The sequence below is a fragment of the Sorex araneus genome, chromosome 1 (assembly GCF_027595985.1).
Source record: "Sorex araneus isolate mSorAra2 chromosome 1, mSorAra2.pri, whole genome shotgun sequence".
Taxonomy (NCBI): domain Eukaryota; kingdom Metazoa; phylum Chordata; class Mammalia; order Eulipotyphla; family Soricidae; genus Sorex; species Sorex araneus.
In genome coordinates, this window is record NC_073302.1 from 245,185,297 (window position 1) to 245,211,064 (window position 25,768).

Here is a 25,768-nt window from a genome sequence, read left to right on the forward strand (position 1 = left end):
TCAGAAATCTTTTACTGCAGACAGTTTTACTTCACGGCATTCCCCCAACCCTCCACACATGCAACCCGCATAAAGTCTCCACCCACCATTTAAGAGGCTTGGGGCTAAAGAACCCTCTTCGTATCAGAGGCATAGAAAGGAGAGGAAAGAGAGCAGTGCCACGGTTCTGGGCATCTGTGCACTAAATTCAAAGCAGACCTCTGTGCAATCTAAGTAGTTCACTGTCTGGCCGCTTTCTGCTGCAGATCTGACTGTGGGGTCCCTGTCCTCTCTAGGGTAGTCACAGGCCACCCCCACCAGGTTCCAGGGGGGCTCCAGGGGAGTGAAATGGAGTTGTCAGTCAAGAGCACTATTTTAGACATTAGTATTCTAGACGGGAATCCACATGCACGAAGGTCCTATGTCCTTTTCAGGGCTATAACTGCATCAAGCTCTGTGCCTGGAAAGGTCATCCCGGAATGATATTTACTTGGCGGACAGATTATGATTCTTTTGTCTTAGCCTGACCACACATTTAAATCTCTTGATTCACCCATCTTCTCTCAGTGCAAGTCTAGAGAAAGATTTACTCTTTCCTCTGCTAGAAACAAGGTAAGTGAGTCGTGAAAGAGCTAAAATAGAACAGTGAATCTTTAGGGTACACACTGCCTCAGGGATACAATGACATTCCGTTTTTCAGCTGTCTTAACATCTTCATGAGAACAGACTCACACTTCAAAGTCACATAGATTTGAGGCAATGGTTACTAAGCTCCTGACAGAATCAGAACACATATACGCAGAAATGTAAAGGGAGGGCTGTTGTTTGATGTGGCTACTGTTTGCCAGTTTATCCATAATTTATCACAAGCTTATGTGGAATCGGGGGTGAGGGGAGTGATCTAGCTACAGTGTGACAGGTGGTCATGATTAGTGGTTGTACAACACAAGGAAGTGTAGAGGACAGGAAACAGGCCGTTTCAGGAAGCCTGTCTGTCACAGTACGGCCGGGACCATTCCAAGGCCCACTCTGAATCTCCCTTATCCACAGTCCTCCCCCAATCCAGGCTCGTCCTCACCTGACCCCCCCTACAGCAAAATGTCTCTCTGACAACCCTCCCGATAACGAACAAGAAAGAACATCTTAAAAATCAGTGACGTACCAACTCCATTAACTGTTTGAGCTGCCCGATCTCTTCTGGCAGAGATCCAAGTTTGTTGTTACTTGCAATTAAGACTTTGAGAGGCAGACCACACAGGCAGGCGGGCAGGGCGGACAGCTGATTTCGACTGCAAAGACAATACAACAACAACATACGTAAACACACAGGTCACTTAGATACTTTTCGTGAATATGAAATTAATAGGAGAGAGTGCACTGAGAAGACAATTCACAAATAAGACAGTCCCACGGAATTGCTGCATGTGCAATAATTCAAATCATAAACATACAAGAAAATGAAACTTTTTAAATTTTTCACTAAAAGAAAAGAGGAGAGTCCTGGGGAAATTAACTTTTCTCAGCACCAGAAGGCCCATCAAGGCCCCTTCAGAAGTCAAGCCCTTGGCCAACTAGGGGGCAGCCGGGCATCCTGCCCTGCACCACCCCTAGCAACGGGAAGCCACTGCCAACTGTTCCCTTCTTGACAATGTGTGCAGGAAACTCATCAATGACCAGAGCAGCCGGCGCTGAGGAGGCCACGTCTCATTCATTTTAGGGCTGACTGCGAAGACCGTGTTGCTGCGACTCTCAGAGCTGCTGGGCCCATTTCCAGTGACTTGACTCAGCTTCCTCTGGTTAAAACAAGAGCTGCCATTATTAAAGCCTGTTTGGGTATCTGCGAGAGAGCTCATTACGAAAAAATAAAGCTGGCCTTTCTGGCAAAAGTGAAGCTGGAGCCCTGAAAAGGGGCGAGGGGGTGGGAGTGGGGGTCAGTGTCACGGAGCAGCCAGATAAGACCCGCTCCAGGCCTCCCCCTCAGTTCTGCATGAAGAGGTGCTCTCCCCTCGGATAGCTCCGGAGTTTCTCTCCAGAACGCTTCGTTTTCTGGAAAACAGGGGAAATACAAGGGGGGTGGGGGGAATAAAACTTGGAATCTTCATTCTGTGAGTCAGTGTCTCCCACTGCCTCCAGCAAACAGCCCATTTCTGCTACCGAGTGAGGGGATACATGGTGCTCGGTTCCTTGACTTTCTTTCCCCTCACATAGTTGCTAAAGTCCATCACCTGGTGACAAAACACCCAAGGATCTCTGTGCAAATTACTAGTGTGTGTGCGTGCTCGCGCATCTGTTTATGGATGCCTACTTATCTCTGTGTGATTTGTGATTGGGTGGTGGAGGTGTGGGGGGGACAGGACAGGGACAGGAAATTCATCAAATGTTAGCAGGGGTCATTTGGGGGAGGTACATTGGGTGGTTTTTTTACTTTTTTCTTCACGATACTTTTCTGTGTTTTCCAAAATTCTTATCCAGTGCTTTTATTAGACAAGGAATGTTGTTATAAAAAGATACACTTCACCTGAATATTAGGTATATGAATGTGTCAATCAAACTCACCGAGACATACGCTTACAATCTATGCACGCAGAAAAGTAGCTTGACGTATTTAAAGTTTGATGGAAAGTTTTATTCCTCTATCCCCATGCATGTAGGGGTAAGAAATTCTAGCTGATAGAAAATGCGGGTGTCATGATGTGGGAAGAATCTTTCTGATGGAGATGCTCTGCTACTAAGACCCTAACACTTGTCCTAGGATAGGTACCTGAATCCCAGGTGACTATGTTTCAGTGAGAAAAGATACCATCGTGTCTTCTCTTCATTGTGCTGATCCACAAAGAAAGCTATGTCCAGAAAGGTGTTTTCTCTAGTGGGGTCTAGTGGAGAGAGGGGTAAGATCATGAGTCCTACTAGGGAGGGGAGGGTGGAGAGTGGGGTGGTTTTTGGTAGTGGAAGAATCAGTTGACTCTTGGCTTCCACTGTTAGGACAGGCAAGAATCTGATGACGGGCTTGCCTTGGCATTGTCTCCTGATCTCTGGGGATGATGGGACGGCAAACTAGGCTTATCTGCTTCCTTGATCTCCTCCTATATCTCTCCTGCAGCCCTCTCTCAACCACAGAAAGCTAGTGAGGTGATTCTGACTAGATGGGGATGGGACCTGTCATGGGGTCCTACTGGGAGAATGAACTGCCAATTTCCTTGGACATACCTCTGATGGAAAAACCGTATTTATTATAAGATAGCAACAAAATAATTTGGAATGCAGCTTGTGCTTAGAAAATATTTATAAATAAATATTTTACAGATTAAAATATTAATGATACTTTAATTATTTTTAACCATCTTGTGACATCTACTTTCATGCGCAAAGAACAAAATGGGTATACACGTATAGTTTGAGAAATTTTCTCGTTTTCACAAAGTGAACAATTACAGTCAGAGATCTATCCTGTTTCTTTGCTTGAAGATTCACGTTTAAACTATTCCTAGTCTCACCACATTATTATGATTATCTAATAAGATGAGCAGCTATTGAATTGTGAGCGCATTCATCATACCATTTAAGTAAAGCCAGAAAAGTTCTTCTTGTTCAGATGCTTGAGGATTTAAGATTGAAAGGGATTACTCACTGGAATTCCTCCAGGGTGAATCAATAACTTAAAATAGAATTTAAGCTTGTGAAAACATTTATGATTTCTCTGACGGGGAGAAATGCTTTATGATGCTACCACTGCTGTTGGAAATGCTACTTATTTATGTCCTACATATTCCACTGTATTTGATCACCTGTAGACAAGCCTGAGAGGACAAGACTGTCGTCACAATACAGCAGCTAATAACCTGGGGCAAATTTCTCCCACTGCATCCATCTGCTCACTCAGTTTCTACTTCATGTATTTTATCACAGGATGTCCCTGTACTACTTATAATTTCCCCAATAAAAAGAGGAAATACTCATGCACACAAAAATCCATTAGCTCTCCAGCAAATATTTATGAAGGAGAAGAAAAATCATCTTCCCTTTAATCCAGTACCCACTAAAGACCACACCAGTAACTTTAGCTTTTTGAAACCACTCATCTGGCAGCAATTTTTCTCAAGCAAATAATGCCGCAGGCCACAATGCATTCTCCTTTCCTCTACTTGTCTCCTGCAGACCCCGTGACACTTTATAGAATGTATGTCTGAAAATAAAACATTAGAGCAAGATAGTATGAGGCAATGTCCAACATTTATTATCAGAGCTAGCATGTGAGTCTCGTCTGAAAGCAAAATTCATTGGAAGTTCCACTCACTTATTACTAAATACAGTGGGAGAAAGAACTAAAAAGTAGAATCAGACACCAGGCTGTCTTGCCATCACCAGAGTGGGTCTACACTGGATCTGTGTTCCTGTCCTTTTGGGTTCCTACGACACAGGAAGGCGGAGCAGGAAGGAAACCCTCTGTTCGCTGCTAACGATCATCTTCCCTCTTTCTGGGCTAAATGCCTCCTTCTTAGACTTGTCTATTTCCTTCTGTTGAGATGAAACAAGGCAGCTGAACACAATCTGAACTTGTTTGATAACCTAAATTTTCACAATGAGTTTTCATGCACCACAGTCACTAAGTAGCACTTAATATAATTCTTAAATTAAAGATTTCAGAAACCAAGTTACTTCTGTGTGATTTTCTTTGTAAAGAGCCTTCTACTGAGGCTGGAGCAATAGTACAGCTGGTAGACCTTGAATGTGGTAGAACTGGATTCAGTCCCCTGGCACCTCATATGATCCCCCGAACTCCTCCAAGAGTGATCCCTTAGTACAGAGCCAGGAGTAAGCTCTGAGCATACTTGGGTATGTCCCCCCCACACAAAAAATAAAACAGAGAGGCTTAGTATTATGTAGTTTTATTATGACACATATCAATAACCATGTTTTCATAGCTAGCACTAGTCTTTAACATATTATTTATTATTTATTAGAAAGTTATTTCCCTAAAGTATGTGATTATAAAGACATGCTATATTCTTACACATGATTCTTAGAAGATCATCTTTTTTATTCTACTTTTTAAAAATGCATGGATTTACTTCATAGAACATTTAATCACTTTAGTTCTATTTATTGATTTATTTCTGTAAGCAGAGAAAAATTTATACTGATTTCTGTATATTCAGTCACCTACTCAATTGGCAAAATGGTCACCAACTATGGAACTAGAAGACCCAGATTGAAATCTCAACCTTGACTCAAGTCATCTACATGACTTCATAAACATCACTTAATCTTTTTCAGATCTGTCACCATAAAACAGTTAAGTGTACCCATGTAACATGCCATGTAAGGTTTGGGATAAAGAAGTACTGAGCTCCAAGCGAAATCCCTATTCAACCCATATCTAACCACTACTATGGCAAAGCACTGGGAAGGTGAACATGTATGCGTGTAATTACCAAGATTTCTTTATTTGCTACTTTCTAAAACTTCAGCCACCCTCAAAACCATGGTTACACATCTCATCTCTTGGAAATAAATGCAAGTCAAGAATAAAGGTGATCCAAGTAAAGGGTGTTTGGAGGATCTGCTCGGGATGAGAGATGCATGCCAAAAGTAAACATGATGGCCAATCAATACCTCTATTGCAAACCACAACACCCAAAAGGATAGAACAGAGGTGGGCTGTGGAAGGATGGGGTGGGAGTGGTGGGACGGTTACTGGGATCACTGGTGGTGGAGAATGGGTACTGGTGGAGGGATGGGTACTCGATCAGTGTATGACTGAAATGCAGGTACGAAAGTTTGTAAGTCTGTAACTATACCTCATGGTGATTCACTAATACAAATTTTTATAAAAAAGTGATACAAAAAATTTGGTATTTGAAATGAAAAAAAAAAAAAAAAGAATAAAGGTGATCAGCCCCAGGCATGCTGGGGAGAAGCAGCCTCATTTATTAAACTTAAGACCAAAAGAAGCCAAGCAACTAGTTCCTTTCTCTCTCAGATTCTCTGTTTCTAAGATAGTACCATTTCTCTGGAAAACCATGAGTATCCAGAGACCATCAATCATCTCCATTTACCACCTGGTTTCCAAAGAGACACAAAACCCAGAAAGTTACTGATCATCACAAGGCTATTAAGAAAGAGTCACTGTCACCCAAGGACAGTAGATACAAGGGCCAGGTGGATTGCTCCATAGCTGGAAGCCTGCTTCATGAGCAGAGGGGAGAAGGCAGATGGAACAGAGAAGTGATCACTAAGAAAATGATGGCTGGAGGAACCAGTCGGGATGGGAGATGCATGCCGAAAGTAGATGATGGACCAAGCATGATGACCTCTCAGTGTCTGTGTTGCAAGCTATAATGCCCAAAAGTAAAGAGAGAGTATGGGGAATATTGTCTGCCATAGAGACAGGAGGAGGGTGGAAAAGGGGGGATATACCTGGGATATTGGTGGTGGAGAATGTGCACTGGTGGAGGGATGGGTGTTCGATCATTGTAAGATTGTAACCCAAACATGAAAGCTTGTAACTATCTCACAGTGATTCAATAAAATTTTAAAAATTTAAGAGAAAGAAAGAAAGAAAGAAAGGAAGGAAGGAAGGAAGGAAGGAAGGAAGGAAGGAAGAAAGAAAGAAAGAAAGAAAGAAAGAAAGAAAGAAAGAAAGAAAGAAAGAAAGAAAGAAAGAAAGAAAGAAAGAGAGAGAGGAAGGAAGAAAGAAAGAAAGAAAGAAAGAGAGAGAGAGAGAGAGAGAGGAAGGAAGGAAGGAAGGAAGGAAGGGAGGGAGGGAGGGAGGGAGGGAGGGAGGGAGGGAGGGAGGGAGGGAGGGAGGAAGGAAGGAAGGAAGGAAGGAAGGAAGGAAGGAAGGAAGGAAGGAAGGAAGGAAGGAAGGAAGGAAGGAAGGAAGGAAGGAAGGAAGGAAGGAAGGAAGGAAGGAAGGAAGGAACCCTGTGTGCCTCAGAGAAAGCCAGTCCACAGTCCGGGCATCCCAGGCTCGCCCCACAGTAGGCTTCAGACAGAAGGGGAGCGAACAAGTGTGTGCTCATCTGTGTAACTGTCTGCTTGCCAGCATTGCCTGTGCTTTGCACATGAGCCACCACAGATGGCATTTCTTCTACTTTTACCAAGGGCATTCCTTAATTCCCACGATAACTCATGCAATTTTTTCTTTTATGTGCTTTCGGCATACCATATCCGCCTTTCCTTAAAGGTATTTAAAGGTAGTGTTACTTTTGTCTGTTTTGAAAATGCAGTTAATTACTAATTGTCTTCCTACACACACAACAATGAAAAATATCCACAGAGAACCACTTCCTTTTCCCTGAATACTTCCCCTTCGCCACCACTTCATTCCCAGCATCACAATTTGTCTGAGATAAACATCACCAATTTGAAGAACCTTGCTTTACATTGGTTGGTGATATTTTAGCTGATCTTAAATTTTTAATATAAAAATTACAAATATTACTTTAATGATATTGATACATGAAAAGTTTAAATTTAATCGCAATTGATAGAATATATCTCCATAAAATCTTGGAGCTCACAATTAAATTTCACCAGGCGTTTTTGGTGTTGTTTTTAATTAAATTTTAAATTATTTTAACAAGATAAAAGCAACAACTATTGATACAATTCTAGAGTTGGAATTGATTGGATAACAAAGCTCCAATATGAAAATCAGTCATCATCATCATGATCATGATCATCATCATCATCATCCCCGTTGATCGTCAAATTTCTCGTGCGGTCTCAGTAACGTCTCCATTCGTCCAAGCCCTGAGATTTTAGAAGCCTCTCTCTACTCATCCTTCCAACGATGTCGTACTGGAGGCTCTTTCAGGGTCAAGGGAATGAGACCCAACTTGTTACTGGTTTTGGCATATGAATACATCATGTGGAGCTTGCCAGGCTCTCCCATGTGGGTAAGAAACTCCCAGTAGTTTGTCAGGTTCACCCAGAGGGAGAAGTAGGCTAAAAGATATCTCACAGCTGCAAGCGGTCTCACACTTCCAGGAGCTTGCTTTTAAGTCTCTGGATGCTGGCCGTTGACAGGATTACATGGTGCCCGGGGCAGTCCCTGGGTGTGACCACCTAGCTACTGGGAGATGGGAAATCTGGACGGAGCAGGCCCAGTTCTGATCCGAGCAGCCTTGGAGGTCTCAGCCCTGGGTCCCACACACCTGGCTTCCTCTGCCTGTTCCTTCATGCGTGAGGCTCGTCCGAACGTGTGGAGAGGGGCCTTGAGCATGGCTAGGCTTCAGAGGTCTTCGGCCGCCGGGAGCTCTGCTCAGGGTGGGGAGGGAAGCTGGAGCCCATCCCCTCCAAGGAGGCCCCGGGAAAGACAGCCAGGCGCGAGGGCAAGAGACTCTCTGAATGAAAATCCATTTTCCCATGAAATTTTCCCATGAAAATCAGTAAATATAAAAAACCAAAGTTTTAATGTGAAAATTGTGTATCTGATCATGGGGTCCTTAAGTTCATGTCAAAGAATTTATTAAGCTGCAAGCCAGAGTGAAAGTACAGTGGTTAGGGCACTTGCTTTGCATATGGTCGACCTGGGTTTGATCCCCAGCATCCCACCTCCAAGCCCACTTCCTTGCTCACTTCTTCAGTAGCTGTGGAAAGTAGACGCGGCTTACATGGCTTTCAAGCTCCCAAAAGCACAGTGGATGAGGGGAGGCTGCCCACCCAGACTGAGAAGACACCAGAGATCTCAGGCAGGGCATTGGGGTACCTGAGATTATTCCCAGTTCAGCATCTCTGCACAGAATATTTGTGAAATGATGGAGCTGAGCCCTTGGCTTGGCTATAGCAGAGGGCTGTAGCAGTGGGCTACCAGTAAATTTCACTTAGAAAGCAGTTATGCAACTTGAGTATCACAATCATTTGAAAACTGAAAATGTTTCATTTAGAACCAGAATCACAAAATCAACAGTTCAAAGAAATATTGAACTAGCTATAGAACATGCCACTAATTCATTTCCTACCCTATATACAAAAAAGGCAATGCCTTTTAAAAATGTTTGGGTTTTGAGCCACACACAGCAGTGCTGAGTGATTACTCCTGTTTCTGTGCTCAGGGATCACTCCTGATGGTACTCAGGGACCCACATGCAATGCTGGGGATCAAACCTGTGTTCGACTCATGCAGGGCAAGACAGTCCACTAAACTATCTCCCTGGCTTCCATCAAGGCCACAGAAGTGGCCAGTCTTTTGGCATCACAAACTTGTCTGTAGGTAATTAAGTACAGGGAAATAGAGGAAGCATGGAGCATGAACTTCATTTATTTATTTGTTTACTTTGGTTTGGGGGCTGAAGCAATAGCACAGCAGGTAGGGCGTTTGCCTTGCATGAAGCCGACCCGGGTTCGATTCCTCTGCCCCTCTCCGAGAGTCTGGCAAGCTAACGAGAGTATCCTGCCTTCGAGGCAGAGCCTGGCAAGCTACCCATGGCATATTCGATATGCCAAAAAAAAAACCCCAAAAAAACAGTAACAAGTCTCACAATGGAGACGTTACTGGTGCCCGCTCGAGCAAATTGATGAGCAACGGGATGACAGTGGTACAGTGACTTTGATTTTGGGTCCCCCACTGGTAGTGCTCAGGGCTTACACCTGAGCTTAGGAATTACTCCTAGAGGGGCTCAGGGGACCTTATGGGATGCCATGGATCAAATCAGAGGTGGTTCCATGTGCTAGGGAAGTACCCTGTCCATGCTGTACTATCTCTCTAGCTCCATAAACGTTAAACAGTGTTAAAAGAGAGAAGTGAAAGAAGAGCAAATGCAGAAAATGGGCCTATAAAGCATCTTCACATCCACACCCCAGCATTTCACCATGCGTTATTGCTGTGCATCCCTGCATCACATCTGGCCGCTGTGATTGAACTGCTTTCACAGAAGAACAGTCTCCTCTGGGGATGAACATAACTTTGTTTAACATTCTGCATTTTCACACCACTATGTGTCAGCAACCATCCACCCATGTTTGAAAGCAAATTTTAAAGCCTGGTTATTGAGAACTCACCCCATCAGTTATTTCCTCCCTTCCTTTTAGATTTCTTCTTCACACTCTTCAAGTCTAAAGGTTCAAGGCTTTTAAATTTCCTCGATAATATGGGCTATAATCCTCCACAAAAAAATGGAAACTGAATGTTCAAAATCAAGGAAGTGTTAGAGATATTCAAAGAGAACTCAAAATGTCTGCCAAAGACATGGGGGGAGTACTGCGACGGGGGGAGGTGGGATGGATGCTGGGAACACTGGTGGTGGGGAATGGACACTGCGTGGAGGGATGGGTGCTCGATCCCAGTATGACTGAAACGTAACCATGAAAGTTTGCAAGTCTGTAACTGTATTTCACGGTGATTCAATTTTAAAAATGAGAACTAAATATTCAATATGAGCAATAATTTCATTTGCTAAACATCTTCAAACGCAGTAAGTGTAAATATGAGGTTTTACCTATGAAAACTATTGTGCCAGAACCCTGTGTCCTGGAAAGCACTGCTATGCAAAAACACTGTTGATGGTACGTAGAAAACCCATCACTAAATGGCTCAGCAGGATGTTCTGGCACCGAAGAGAGCTCTCCCAGGTGAGCAGCCAAGTTCCAGCTGGAAAGGACGCTCCCTGTTACCAAGAATGCGTATCTACCCTACCCACCTTCTCCTCATAAGCGAGACCATCAAAGACAGAAAAATATACTTATTGTTTTTGAAAGCAAATTTTACCACATCAGGTTGTGCTCGGGGATTAGTCCTGGCTCTGCACACAGAGATGACTCCTAGCAAAGCTTGGAGGATCATATGTGGTGCCAAAGATGGAACTCCGGTCAACTCTGTAAGGCAAGCACCTTACACATTCTCCGATTTGAAGATGTGACCACCTCTTGAACTGAGATGTGTAATTCCTTTCTTTTGGTTGATGGTGCATTTTCCACCTTTGGGTTTCTGGCCTCTCAATCTGAGCTGTGTATTCTTGCCTTTTTACCCCTCTGGATAAGACGGTATTCTCTTTTAAACATAGATCTCTCTCTCTCCACTCCCCTTCTCTCTCCACTACTATTTCTCAAAATAAAAGTATTTTTTTTTTGCTTTTTTTTTTGGGGGGGTCACAACCCAGCGATGCTCAGGGGTTACTCCTGGCTTTGCACTCAGGAATTACTCCTGGCGGTGCTTGGGGACCATATGGGATGCCGGGGATCGAACCCGAGTCAGCCACGTGCAAGGCAAACGCCCTACCCGCTGTGCTATAGCTCCAGCCCCAAAAAGTATTTTTTTTATTTTAAAACAAAAACAGAAACTATACAAAAATTATACCATTGGAAAAGATGAATAAAAATTATATTAAAATGAAGTGTGCCTAAATACTGTTTACCACCTGAATATATGCACGCCTATTATTTCTATGCAATATAGAATATGGTATATTGATTGATGTTTTCATGAAGTTGATGTGTATCCTCTTTTTTCAACTCAGAAAAAAGCCTTGTAAGAACTTCTATTGCATATCCTTTCCTGTTTACTTGTTTGTTTTGCGGTCACATCTGGCAGTGCTCAGGAATTACTCCTGGCTCTGTGCTCAGGAATTACTCCTGGCATGCTCAGGGCTCCATATGGGGTGAAGAGGATTGAACCTGGTTTGGCCATGTGCAAGGTAAACACCCTCCCCACTGTACAATATTACATCCCCTATCACATATCTTGCATGAATACTTCTACCAATCAGCAGCATATCTTCTTCACTAATAATTATATTAGTTATATTATAATTACATTATAATATAATATTATTATATTATAATTATATTAATCCACATATTGTGCTCAAATACTTGGTCTTTCACCAATATTTCTTAGCATGACACAAAATTTGGTTCCATGTTTTAACAAACTTCTTGGCAGATATTATGTATAAGCTATTCTGCTAAGCACACAACTATGATTTTATTTAAATCCACAGCAATGTATCAAATTCCTTCAAAATCCTATTTTTCAGACAAAAATTGGCCTTATCCAGAGAATTTAAGCTAGTTGCCCAAAGTTGCCTAGCTAGGGAATTGTTCCTGTGCCAAGGGGTGAAACCAGGTATGCTGGACTTCACATTCAAGTCTGTGGTCATCCCCAACATAAAACTGCTTCATCTATTTTGGAATTAAAGTAAAACTGAACTAGAGAAAGAGCAGAAACACCAAAGTCTAAACCAGAGGCAATGAGATGATTAAATGAGTAGTTCCATGATTCTATTTAAAGGGATGGCTAAAGGGTCAAAAGTTATTTCTGAGCTCCCAAGCTAGGGTGCTTAGAGAAAAAGAGAAGCACAGCTGGCAGCAAGGATCCGAGGCATGCTGACACTGAACGAAAGATGACAGGCTTTGTTTCCAGCCCAAGTCGCAGTCTGAGAAAAAAAAAAAAGTAAGTATCTAAGAACTGACTTTTGAACAATTGGAACAATGGGGACTAGTATTTTCAAACAAGTCCAAGGGATGCAGACTCTATTTGAACACAAGAGGTATACAGTCTGTCAGGGCGGATTTAAGGACTGGAGACTGAGCTTTAGGGGATAGCAGTATTAGTACACTAGAAGAGAAGAACATAACATAACAGGAGACAAAAGCAAATAGAGACATGTGACTAAACCAAAGAAGAAAGGAGCTATGCTGCCTAGTGCTAAAAAAAGCCTTTCTACATTGCACATCAACTCTGTTCAAGAACCTGTTTTAAGCCCTGAAATAATATGAACTAAATATTATGCCTGAAAGTTAAAGCCAAGCAAGCCAGTACTGCAATTTCTGTTTAAAGTCTCATTCAAGTATGAGCCACTTATTTTATTTTTGTATACCACGTCTGGCTGTGTTCAGGTCTTATGCCTAGCTCTGTGCTCGGGGATCACTCCTGGTGGAACTCTAGGGACCATATATAATGCCAGTGATCGTGTGCAAGGCAAATGTCCTACCCACTGTACTATCACTCCATCCTCATCGATTGTGTATTTCTGAAGTATTATTATAGGATACAGATACTGCCTACTGGGCTTCTCAAATTTAAGATAAAAAAAATGATTCTCAAGATATAAAATGAGACTTACTTTAGGAATCATCATTAAAGTGGAAGGAGAGGACTCTAGATATGCCCTATTAATATTCTTCAAACATGTGTTTATGGTGGCTGAGATAGTACAGCAGGTAAAGTGCTTGCCTTGCATGTGGGTGACCTGAGCTTGAACCCCGGAACCCCATATGATCCCCCAGGCTCTGACAGGACTGGTCTCTGAGCACCAAAATAAGTCTTTTTTTTTTCAATTTTATTTAATCACCATGAGATAGTTACCAGCTTTCATGTTTGTGTTACAATCTCACAATGATCAAACACCCATCCTTCCACCAGTGCACATTCCCACCATCAATATCCCGGGTATACCCCCCCTTTTCCCACCCTCCCCCTGCCTCTATGGCAGACAATATTCCTCATATTCTCGATCTCTACTTTTGGGCATTATAGCTTGCAACACAGACACTGAGAGGTCATTATGCTTGGTCCATCATCTACTTTCAGCATGCATCTCCCATCCTAACTGGTTCCTCCAGACATCATTTTCTTAGTGATTCCTTCACCAAGAGTAAGTCTTGATCACAACCGAATGTGGCTCCAAAAACAAAAATAAATAAAATAAAAATAAACATATGTTTGCAAACTTTGGGCAGCACTGTTATTTATGTGTGAGAAGGTTCCCTTGGCAGAAACTCCTCCTGTGTTCTCCTGTAACTGAACTCATGGGATTCTCTTACTGGGACTGATGTGAGGACACTTCCTTAGAAGAAGGACTGAGTTCCTCGAGTTTTCCTAAAAGTCACTGATCACACAAAACAAATTATTGGTCACACAAAAGTACATTGCTGCCCCCACTACTGGTGCATATGCTGCCCGAGCACACTTGTTGCAGCTCGAATGCATATATGTCACCCACATATCCCTTGGTGAGATGTGTACTTTCACACCTTAATACTTTAATGTCATACGTGTACTAGAGTGGAGAAGCCCATGTTCTCTTTCTCTTTCTCTCTCTCCTCTCTCTCTCCTCTCTTCTCTTTCTCTTCCTCAAAACTTCCAAATGAAAGCTGTTATACTACCTCCTGTCCTGCTCCATTTAGCTTCCATCGGTCCTTAGGACATGGATCATAAAAGAAAGAGCTTTACCATCCACATTGAATAACACTGCTCATTTCTTCCCTTTAACCTAAGATCCCATTCAAATAACTATTCCCCCATGGTGATAAAAATTAAAATAGTGGATGCATCAGGTAAATAACTTAGAAAAGAGTAGAAGAGATTTCTAGATAGTACATGCTTCAATGGCTCGCATCTTGTTCTTAAATATACTTTACAACTCACAGCCTTCTTCACCCACTCATCTGCTGTTGGGCACCTGGGCTGTTTCCAGACCTTGTCCATTGTAAACGGCACTGCAGTGAACATAGATCTGCATATATCTTTTCAAATTCATGATTTATGTACTCTTGGGGTTGATTCCCTAGGTTGTGAAATTTCTGGGTCAGATAATAGATCTATATTATGTGTTTGCATACTGATGTTCTGAAATGCATTATTCTAGGAGATGCTAATAGGTATTACATACAAATATTCCCACAGGAAATGTGTTCCTTAGAGAGTTGTAATACAAATTAGCACAATACAGACTTTTCAAAGAAGTATACTTATCGATACACAACAGTACAACTTCAGTACAGTATATTTTGGGGTAATCCTGGCCACCTTATTCCTTCACTGATCAGTGGTACCACTGAGGTCAGAAATAGCTTTTATCTCCCTCCAGTGCAGTCTGGCATAAGTTTTTTCCAGGTCTATTATTCTCTACCTATGAACAGATGAATTAATCACTAAGTAGAATGGATCAATTTTCTCTAATTATTTCACATTCCTTTCTGCTATGCCTTGCCAGTTGCCAAAGGGCACATCAGAAAAACACAGGGTATTTCATGAAGTCAGGTACGTAAGTTGAAATGAACAGAGAACAGTTTCACATGAGCCAACTCTAAAATTGACCCAAATATCCTGATTACTTGGATCTCTTCATTCAAAGATTATCTCATTCCATCTGTCATGACAGCCCATCTGGTCCAGAGAGTGTCAAGCAGTTCCAAGAAATTACAGCAGAAGGGGGAAAAAGAGAATCCTTAGTTAGATTATAAACTGCTTTCCTCACAATAACACCTTCTGTCTCCTATACACCCTATCTCTTTAATCTCAGTAGATTAAAAAAAAAACCCAAAGAATAAATATTTATTCTAAATTTATCTACACTGAAAAAATGCTGTTTAGGATTATTACACATGCTGAAATTCTTGGCTACTTTATAAAGATTTTTCTTCCCTTAGTTCTCAAAGAAGGAGTGTCTTTTGTCAGAGGTAGGAAAACACTTAAATCATATTCTGCAATTTTCCAGGTACTATAGAAAATGCTTTATTATTCCTGAAAAAAAGAAGCAAATCATTAAGATCAGAATTGGGAAGCTGGGAAAACCAGCAGTGCCTTTTGCTCCAGAACAATCCTTGTAAAATTTATCTTCCCTTTTGTCCAATTATTATAATCCTCACTAAAATTCTAAGAAAGAAAATCAAAGGAGTCAAAGTGAAGTCCTGCTTGACCATTTTGTTTCCAGATTACAGTTAGTCTGTTTGCCTAAAGCCCTAATTCCATCTAGCCCTTAATGAACACATGGGAAGAAGATATGGAGGGTGTTGTGAGGACAGAAAATATGAAACTCAACAAGAACCAAAGATTGGGACCAGAGAGGTAGTGCAGGGATTAAGATTCGTGCCTTTCATGACCACCTCTCAGGCACTGCTGGGTGCTGCTCTGTATGCCCAGGAGCACCACTGGGTGGCCTGAGTAATCCCTGGCACTGCAGAGTCCAAAACAACATCCACATCTTGATCCCTGGGTCCTTGAGCACCACATATTTGAGGCCCTGCCCCTATAAAAGAAAGGATTGAAGATAAGAAGTCACATTCGTAAAGCTCCAACTTAATGAGTCAGAGGATTCAAGATTCGTTCTTGAGTGCTTTTTTAATAACTTGAATAACTCAGAAATTCAATGTCCAAGTGAAAGTTTGTTTTTAAGCAAATTAGGCTTAAAATTATAAGGGTAAGCAAGTACATAGGACTGAGTCAAAATCCGTAGCTCGGGTTCTAATTCTAATCACTAGGAATCTTTTTCAATTAAGGATCCCAATGAATGGATGCACCAAAGTGTTGCTGCACTTTCACTCAGAGCATGTTTAAAGATAGAAAAATTACCACAAATGTAGAGAAGTAAGAAGTATAAATATATTTTAAAAATGGAAGTTAGGTGAGATCCAACATAAAATTAAACGAATATGTACATAATAGAGAAATGGAAGGAGCGATATTAAAAAGTACAATGACATTTTTCTGATTGATGAAAGATGCGAATCTCCTGACTCAAAAAACAAAATAAGGTTTGTAACAACGCAAATAGAAAGAAGGGCCAGAAGAATATCGTGCTATCATGCTGACTGAAATGAGTCAGAAGGAGAGGGATAGACATAAAAAGACTGGAGGCATTTGTGGGATATATATATATGTATGTATATATAGAGATCTATATATAGATTTTTATATATTATACACATAATGAGACCAATATCCAAGAAACAAGAGCCAGGAGGATTGGTCCATGGTTGGAAGCCTGCCTCAAATTCAAATGCTGGGGGAGAAGGCAGTTGGGATAGAGAAGGGACCACCAGGACAAAGATAGTTGAAAATGATCTCTCTGGATAAGAACCGTGCTAACAAAAGGTAAAGAAACATGATAACCTCTCAGTATCTGTATTGCAAACCGTAATGCCCCAAAATGGGAAGAGAGAGAGAGAGAGAGAGAGAGAGTTGAAAATGTACACAAGTGGAGGGATGGGTGGAACACAGCATGACTGAAACCCGACCATGATCAGCTTTGTAATTAGAGAGAGAGACAGAGAGACAGAGAGAAGCCAGAGAGCAGTACAATGGGCAGGGCTCTGTATGACCTGAGTTGGCTACCCAGCACCCATACTGTCCCCCAAGACTGTGAGGAGTGATCACTGAGTGCAGTGCCAGGAGCAAGACCTATGTACCCTAGATGTAGCACATCTTCTCCAAATAAACTTAAAAATAAAAAAATAAAAATAACTTCCATACGAAAAATGCAGGAATACCAAAAGCAAAGAGAAGACCTAGGAAAATATCAAAGTGGAAATGTGAAGAATTTTCTACAGACCCAAAATGACAGGAAAATGATTGATCTAGAGCAACACAGAGCAAGGAAATATACCTCTGAAATGTGATAGAAAAAATTGCTAAGTAAACATTATACTAATAAAGTCTGAAATTTAACCTAATAATTACATCTTTTAAATATGGGGCAGAAGACTATTATTTACCACAAACATATTTTCAACTGAATAACTTGAAAGTGCACTCTATAAAGTAAAAGAGACCTTAAAAAAAGAGAAAACGCAGCTAGTTGGAGAAAGATTCTTTTTACAAGAGGTAAGGAGACTGTCTTGCGTGTGGCTGACCCAGTTCAATCTCTGTTCCCATATATGAATATATGATCCCCCAAGTACTGCCAGGAGTCATTTCTGGGCACAGAGTCAGAAACAGCCTCTGGGTACCACCAGGTGTGGCCCACCAAACACCACCCCCCCCCACAACCAACACCTCCCCACACCCAAGTAATAGTTTTTTTAAAAAAATACCAGGGTGGAGGGAGGGAGGGAGGGAGGGAGGGAGAGAGAGAGAGAGAGAGAGAGAGAGAGAGAGAGAGAGAGAGAGAGAAACGATAGAGACAGTCAGGCATACAGAGAGAGATATAAACCATCAGTAATAGATTCCAATAAGTGGAATCACTGGGTCATCAGTTCTATTCTTAATTTTTTGAGGCATCTTCTTACTGCTTCCTATAGAGGCTGAAACAGACAACATTCCCATTGGCAGAGAATGGGGGTTCTATTTTTATCACATCTCTGAAAATAGCTGAGATATTTTCTCAAAAAAAAATGTTTCCAGTATTTTTGATATATGCCATTCTCACAAATGTGATATGATACCTCATTGTTATTTTGATTTCTCTGTTAATGAGGCAAGAAACACCTTTTCAAATGCTTATTGGCTATCCATACATCCTCTGCATAGTAAAGTGAGATAACTGTGTACAATGTCAACACCATAATACCATCATAAACATATAATCTAAACTATAAAATAAAATAGAGTGATGGACACTTTGGTGGTGATGCAATACATATGTATATCATAACTAAGAACACTAATATCACAGAACTGTGTTACATAAACTATAATCATTAAAATTAAAAATGTACACTATTAAATTCTATTAGACATAAACAGTAAACATAGAATCTTCAAAATATTAATATAACAAATGCTACTGACAAAAGTCAAGGTGAACCTAAAAAAAGGAATAAATGTGGAGAGAAGTGCTTGCAATTGGAATCCCTCATGAATATTACTACTTTGGGGAATATTTTTACCTTCAGAAGTTTACACTTTTATACATCAAATATTCATGCTATTTACATGAATATAAAAAGTTGAAAAAAACCAGGAAACTCAAAGAGCAAGAGTTTATGCCTTGCATACAGGAGTTCTAGATTCAATTTTTGGCATTCCAAGGTCCCTTGAACATCTTCAGGAGTTCTGCCAGCAAAGCTAGGTTTATCCTCTCAAAAAACAAAATAAAACAAAACAAAAAAACAAAAACAATAAAAACAACAAATGGTATAAAATGTAATGACTATAGTCCAAAATAGAGAAAGTCCCTGACATAGAGGGAAAAAAAATAGAATAAGTATGACTCAGAATATTCAAAGAAAACAATCAGAGACAACCTTGATAATAATACAAAATAAGAAGGAACTATAAGGAGTTGGGAATGCAGCTGAAAAGTACAATGCAAACTTCTCATATATAAAGGTTTGGTTTGATACGCAACACTATATACAGACACAAAGTTAAGTGCAAAATGACTTTTAGAAAAAGAATATTATGAGAAAGTATATGGCATTTAAAAAACAAGTTTCCTTTTTAAGTATACGTGGAACATTTACAAATTATTCATAGGCTATAAATCTTAACCAATCTAAAGAGCAAATATTACACAGAAAATATCTTCTAAATACAAAAAAATTAAAAATCAAAACTTAAATATCACTTTAAAATCTATTTTATGGGAAACTCCTGGCCAAAGAAAAAATACTGAAACTAGAAATAATTAATGTTTTTGTTTTTAATATTAGATATAGTCTTTTTAAAGTCAGCTAAGGCACTGTGTGTAGGAAAACCCTGGTCATAAATGTTCCTATAAGACAAAGAAAATAAATGAAATGAAAAATTAAATAGCTAAATTTAAAAACTTCAGAAAAATAAAAAATTTAAAATTTAAAAAATTAAAAATATACAGGCAGACAGACAGAAATAGAACAGACAAAAATCAGAAGCTAATGAAATAAAAAATAATAATAATAAAGAGCTGGTCTTTGAAATTAAAGAAAGATTTTTTAAAAAGTGATTAAAAACAGAGAAACATCTGAAAGTGAATTTTACCCAAAAAAGTACAAATTTTTCATATCTGAAATATGAAAGACAGAAACTAATTAAAATTACAGTAGGTTTTTTTAATTACAAAAAAAGCATGTTTAAATACTTGGGTTGGCCTTCTACAAACATTTTTAATAATTATTTTATTAGCACTGTAGCACTGTCATCCCATTGTTCATCGATTTGCTGGAACGGGCACCAGTAACATCTCTGTTATGAGACTTGTTGTTACTATTTTTGGCATATCGAATATGCCACTGGTGGCTTGCCAGACTCTGCCGCGAGGGCGGGATACTCTCGGTAGCTTGCCGGGCTCTCCAAGAGGGACAGAAGAATCGAACCCGGTTTGGCCGTGTGCAAGGCAAACAAATGCCCTACCTGCTGTGCTATCACTCCACCCCAATTATTTTATAATTATGAAAAATTCCATGTCCTAAAAGGCATGGACTTTAAAAGAGAGCAGTGTGAAAGAAGACAATGGGGGTGAAGTATTTTTTTTTATTGTGGAAAGTTACAAAGTTACAAAGTTTTCAGGTTTAAATCTCAGTTATACAATGCTCGAATACCCATCTGGGGTGAAGTATTTTTGAAAGACTCAAATATGATAATGTAACAGCTAAATCCTATTCAGAAGTGACAATAGCAATGGCAAAGTTTATTCCGAAAGTCTACACTTGTTTTTTTTTAATTTTTTTATTTTTTTTATTGAATCACTGTGAGCTAGACACTTACAAAGCTGTTCATTATTAGGTTTCAGTCATACAGTATTCCAACACCCATCCCTCCACCAGGGTACATTTCCCAGCATCAGGGTCCCTAGTTTCTCTCCCATTACTCCCCACCCCCATCCCCTGCCTGCCTCTATGGCAGGTGATTTTTTTTCTCTATACCTTCCTTTTGGGAATTGTGGTTTGAAATACAAATACTGAAAAGTTATCATGTATATCCCTTTACCTAATTTTAGTACTCAGTTCTTATCTAATGTGATCATTTCCAGCTATTATTGTCATATTGTTCCCTTCTCTATCTTACTTACCCTCAGCCGCACACACATTTGTGGTTGATTTCAGTCCTCCTAACTTCTATTTTCCCTAGTCATGGATATTAATCTTTATATACACATAACACATATATGTATGTATATATATATATATACAAGAATGCAGTCATTCTATGTCTGTCCCTCTCCTTCTGACTCATTTCACTCAGCATGATACTCTCCATCTCCATCCATTTATAGGCAAATGTCATGACTTCATTTTTCCTAACAGCTGCGTATTCCATTGTGTAGATGTGCCGCAGTTTCTTTTTCCATTCATCTGTTCTCAGGCACTTGGGTTGTTCCCAGATTCTGGCAATTGTGAATAGTGCTACAATGAAAATATGAGTGTATATGGTATTTCTGTTGTGTTTTTGGACCTCCAGAGTATATTTCCAGAAGTGGTATTGATGAGTCAAATGGAAGCTCCAATTTCTAGTTTTGTTTTTTTTTAGGAAAGTATTCTACCAGTCTACACTTTTCTTCACATCTATAAGTATTTGTCATAAGACTTGGTAAACTGCTATATTTTAAGACGAAATATAATAAATTGATTATCATTAAAATGGCAATGCTTCAAACATTTTTTTAATCTCACTAGCTTGGAGAAAACAAATGTAACTGATTCATTTTGAACTTGGAGAAAACTTCTTGAAAATTACTATAAACAAAAATGTATTAGGAATAGGTAGTGCCCCCGGTTTCAGAAAGCACAAATTAAGCATTAAGATCTTAAAACGTCTGTTCTGGTCTGAAGCAGAAATGAAAACAAAAACGTACTGAAAGAGCTCTAGCTCCCAGAGCCCATAATGTGCCTTTTGTGTGTCTCTGCTCTGTTTTTCAGGTGACATGTATAATGGAAAAATCCTTTTTGGAAGTCTTGCCAAGTATAGGTTATACTGAAAGGAATGGAATCTGATAAGAAATACCCTACTATTAACTCATTCACACCTAAACGGCTCAGCTACCAATGCCAGTAGACATAATCTTACTGATACAGTAATTTACTGAGGTCACATCCAGCGGTGCTCAAAGCTTACTCCTGGCTCTGTGCTCAAGGATCATTCCTGGTGGGACTCAAGGGGCCATTTATGGTGCCAAAGACTAAATCTGGATCGACTCTGGGTTAGTTGCATACAAGGCATATAGAAATATATTTAAAATGCTAAATATCTCTAGCCAGAGTTTTACCTTGAAAGCAAATGGCCAAGGAGCTCACTGGAAAAGGTGGGGCTTAAAGAATATTCTGCTGTGTGTGCAATGGATGGCCCCAGTGGTTTCTCACAACTCCTGTCATCTCGTGCTGACACCTCCAAATTTCAACAGAGTTCACTGTATTTTCGCATCTTCCTACCAATCTATTACTTCACAAACTACAATCTACCTAGCTACTAAAAGTCAGTCCCAGGGGCTGGAGCGATAGTACAGAGGGTAGGGTGTTTGCCTTGCACGAGGCCGACCCGGGTTTGTTTCCCAGCATCCCATATGGTCCCGAGAGCACTGCCAGGGGTGGTTAATGAGTCCAGAGCCCTGTGCACAGAGTAACCCCTGTGCATTGCCAGGTGTGACCCAAAAAGCAAAAAAAAAAAAAAAGTCAGCCTCAATGTATGTTATATTAAAGTTATTTCATTTTCCCTTTGTATGAAGTAAAATTGTCATAAGCAATACATATAGGGTCCAAATTAGTACTGAACTAAACAAAACTGCACTCTTTCCCCAGTTATGGACACAGCCAATTTTCTCCACTTCTAGAGAGAAGATACAGTTTAGATCTTCACAAAGGTCGGTGTCAGGAGAGGGCTTCTTGGCCACAAAATTGAAACCGTCCAGAAGAGCAAAAATATTTTTGTTTACACACAAAAACATTAAAAATCTGTGCTCCCTATTGTAAACCTTAGTGTGCAGGATGCTTCCCCAAATCTTCTAAACAGAGGGCTTCATTTGTGAGGATTAAAGATTATTTATCAGAATGACCTCCCTAAAGGAATGTGGAGATACGAGTTACACTGCCATCAAGGAAGTTGGCTCTTTCTACAGATCGTAGAGCAGCCAAAAAGGATGCCAGGCTTCAGAAAAAGCAGCCAAAAGATTCTTTTTATGGTGTGATAACATTTTGTTTAAGAAAACGCCCTCTTCTTTCCAGGCAATGCCTCAGAATCCACTCCTAGCAGATTGAGAGAGAGGGGCGTGGGGTGAAGAATGACTCTGTGGATATCAGCCTTGGATAGAAATACCCTTCACTGGCAGTTCTGAAAGTAACAGGATCAAGTTCCAGAGACAAAAAATTCCTTTTCTTTTCTTTTGGGGAGGAATGGCAACTTCTACTCCTGAATCTCTTGGATCAAACATTATAGTCAATGTTAAGCTCCCTGTTTTTCATGAATCTCATCACCAACAATTTCTAAAACAACTTAAAGTAAATTTAAACTTTGTGAAGCTTTTCTGCATAACTCAGGTTCAAAATGTTTGCTCCTAAATAGGAACCAGACTCGGTTAATCATTTTTATTGTTCTTGGCCTCCTTCCTTGGATTAAGACACTTTAAAACAGGAAGAGACACCATGGACATATACTAAACTAATATAACCTTCTGTTGTGAACACCAAGAAGTCAAAATGAAAAGTTCAGACCCTTCCAACACCATCTATACAAACAGCAAAAAATTAATTATTTTCACAAATATCACATACTTCCATCATGTGAGAAAATGTACAAACCACTGAAATGTTTTTTATCTACATTTCATAGTGAAGACTTTGTTCCCCGCACCCCCCCCACCCAAATGCTTACTAAGCCCATCTCTGGCCTAAAACAGGAATTAGTTTTCTGGCACCAAGCAGCCTTTTGAGAACTGCAAGTAGTGTCTAGAGATTTTGTCTATCAAGATTTTGGCTGTAGACTGAGAGACAGTACAGGAGGTAAGGCATTTGTTTTCCTTGCATGTGGCTCATATGGCATGAATCCTGGTACTAAATATGGTTCCCTCCAACACCACTAGGGGCTGGACTCCTGAGCACAGACAGAATAGGCTCCGAGAACAGCTGTGTAGGACTCAAAATAGCAATCCCCCAAACCCCGCCAGGGGGAAAAAAAAAAAGGCTGTGTAGTAACGTATCACCACCACCACTACCACTACCACTAACATCTTTGCTGTCATTGTAATCACCATCAACATCAAATATTTATGGCTGTTTAATCTGCTGGACCAGGCAATACATCTCCAGGGAGTATAATCAATTTTAAATGCTTCCCACACATTTAATGTAGTTTTACATGTTATCTCTCCTACTTTGAAATGTATAAGGTATGTCACTTCTGCATGCATTTTATGAATGAGTATTGTTATTTTAGGTATAGAAACATGAAATCTGAAAATTTTCAAAGCAGTGTCTCCACAATTTTCTTGAAAGCTGTTCTAGTTACTAGAAATGAGTGAAAATCCTGGAGGCTGAAGACACAGTACACAGGTAGGGCAGATATAGCAGATAGGGCACTTGTCTTGCATGCAGCATACCAGGCTTTGTTCCCTGGCACCCCATATGGTCTCCCGTGCCCTGCTAGGAGTGAGCCCTGAGCAGACACCCAGGAGACCAGGAGTAAGCCCTAGCACCACCAGAGGTGGCCCCCCAAAAAAACCAAAACAAAAGCAAATAAAAAGGAGTGAAAATCCTAAGTAGTGAAGAAGTGAGTGGTTTGGGACACATAAAATCTTATAAAACTGCCTATTTGTTATAGCTATTTTACACTATGTTGTATAGACTACCTTAACTCTGTGCTCGAAAGTCATTTAAAGTGTTTCTTTACTGAAATGTATATAGACTTCTGTAATACATATAAATTAGTGATTATGATATGTTTTGATTGTATACTTCTGTTTAGGACACTAAGCTTCATTTGCAACTATAATTATCTAAGGCATCTCAGAGGGTCCTTTGATAAAACCAGTACAAACCAGTAAATTTGAGGTCCCTTAGTTCTTTGCTTCTTCTTCAAGTAACTGACAGCCTCTTACCAAAGTCCAAGAATTAACAGCCAATCAAGAGCCTTCACGATTCCCAGATTTAAAAACAAAAAATTTGTTTTGTTGACTTAATTTTCATGCTATATAGGAAAGAAATGGGAAAGCCACCATGCCCAGTCTTGGAGGGGACATATGCTATCAGCTCAAGATTCCAAATTCTCTAGGTTACCAGCCTGGAGGTCACTGGAAGCAAGGTGAGAGTTTGAGGGCAGAAAAAAATTTTACACAGAGAACACTGTCATGTGAATGTTAATCAACAGCTTAGAAGATTAAAAATATAATCTATGCTATGGGCATAATCTATATATTATCATTTAATTTGCAAAATGACAGTCACCATCTATTTCAGAGTACAAATATATACATCTTCTAGTCAAATCAAAAATTCTATCTCAAATCATTCCCGAACAAATAACTCAGTTTCAAAGGTCCAGTGCCTAGAAGATATGTTTCAACTAAACCTAATAATCAAAACAGCTTAAGACTGAGTAACTAAAGAAACCCAATGGTCATCTTCCTGGTCACTTAAAGTCACCTTACATTGTATTAAAGTCATCTTATGTGTTATTTTATGTTATGCATCTATGTCCATGAATAAAATTTGATAGAAGGTATAAAAATAGTTACTTATTCATATATAAGTGCCTGATGTTCACAGTGTAGTTGTGTAGGCATTTTTAATTAATCCAGCTATAATGCCTCTCAAAAGTAAGAGAAATTCTTTTTTTAGTTCTTTCTGTAAATAAAATTCTTTAAACTCATGTATCATTTCTCTTAAAGAAAATGGCTTAAGAGATAGTAACATTAAAGTAAGTGTGAGAATATGGACATTCCTCTAAAAACTAGAAATTGAGCTCCCATATGACCCAGAAATATCACTCCTGGGAATATATCCTGGAGACGCAAAAAAACCCAGCAGAAATGACATCTGCACTTGTATGTTTATTGCAGTACTGTTCACAATAGCCAGAATCTGGGAAAAAACCAAATGTCCGAGAACAGAGACTGGTTAAAGAAACTTTGGTACATCTACACAATGGAATACTATAAAGCTATTAGAAAAGATGAAACCATAAAATTTGCATATACGTGGATGGCATGGAGAGTATTGT

At 39.9% G+C, this 25,768-nt stretch overlaps 1 protein-coding gene across 4 annotated transcripts in view; it reads right to left on the bottom strand.

Moving 5' to 3' along the window:
* Nucleotides 1–25,768, bottom strand: part of LRCH1 (leucine rich repeats and calponin homology domain containing 1) — a 198,897-nt gene that overhangs the window by 76,890 nt on the left and 96,239 nt on the right. For all 4 annotated transcript variants that reach the window (XM_055131747.1, XM_055131735.1, XM_055131741.1 and 1 more), the window contains exon 3: nucleotides 1,142–1,268. In XM_055131747.1, the coding sequence (XP_054987722.1) occupies nucleotides 1,142–1,268 (127 nt within the window). The remainder of the gene's footprint in view (nucleotides 1–1,141; nucleotides 1,269–25,768) is intronic.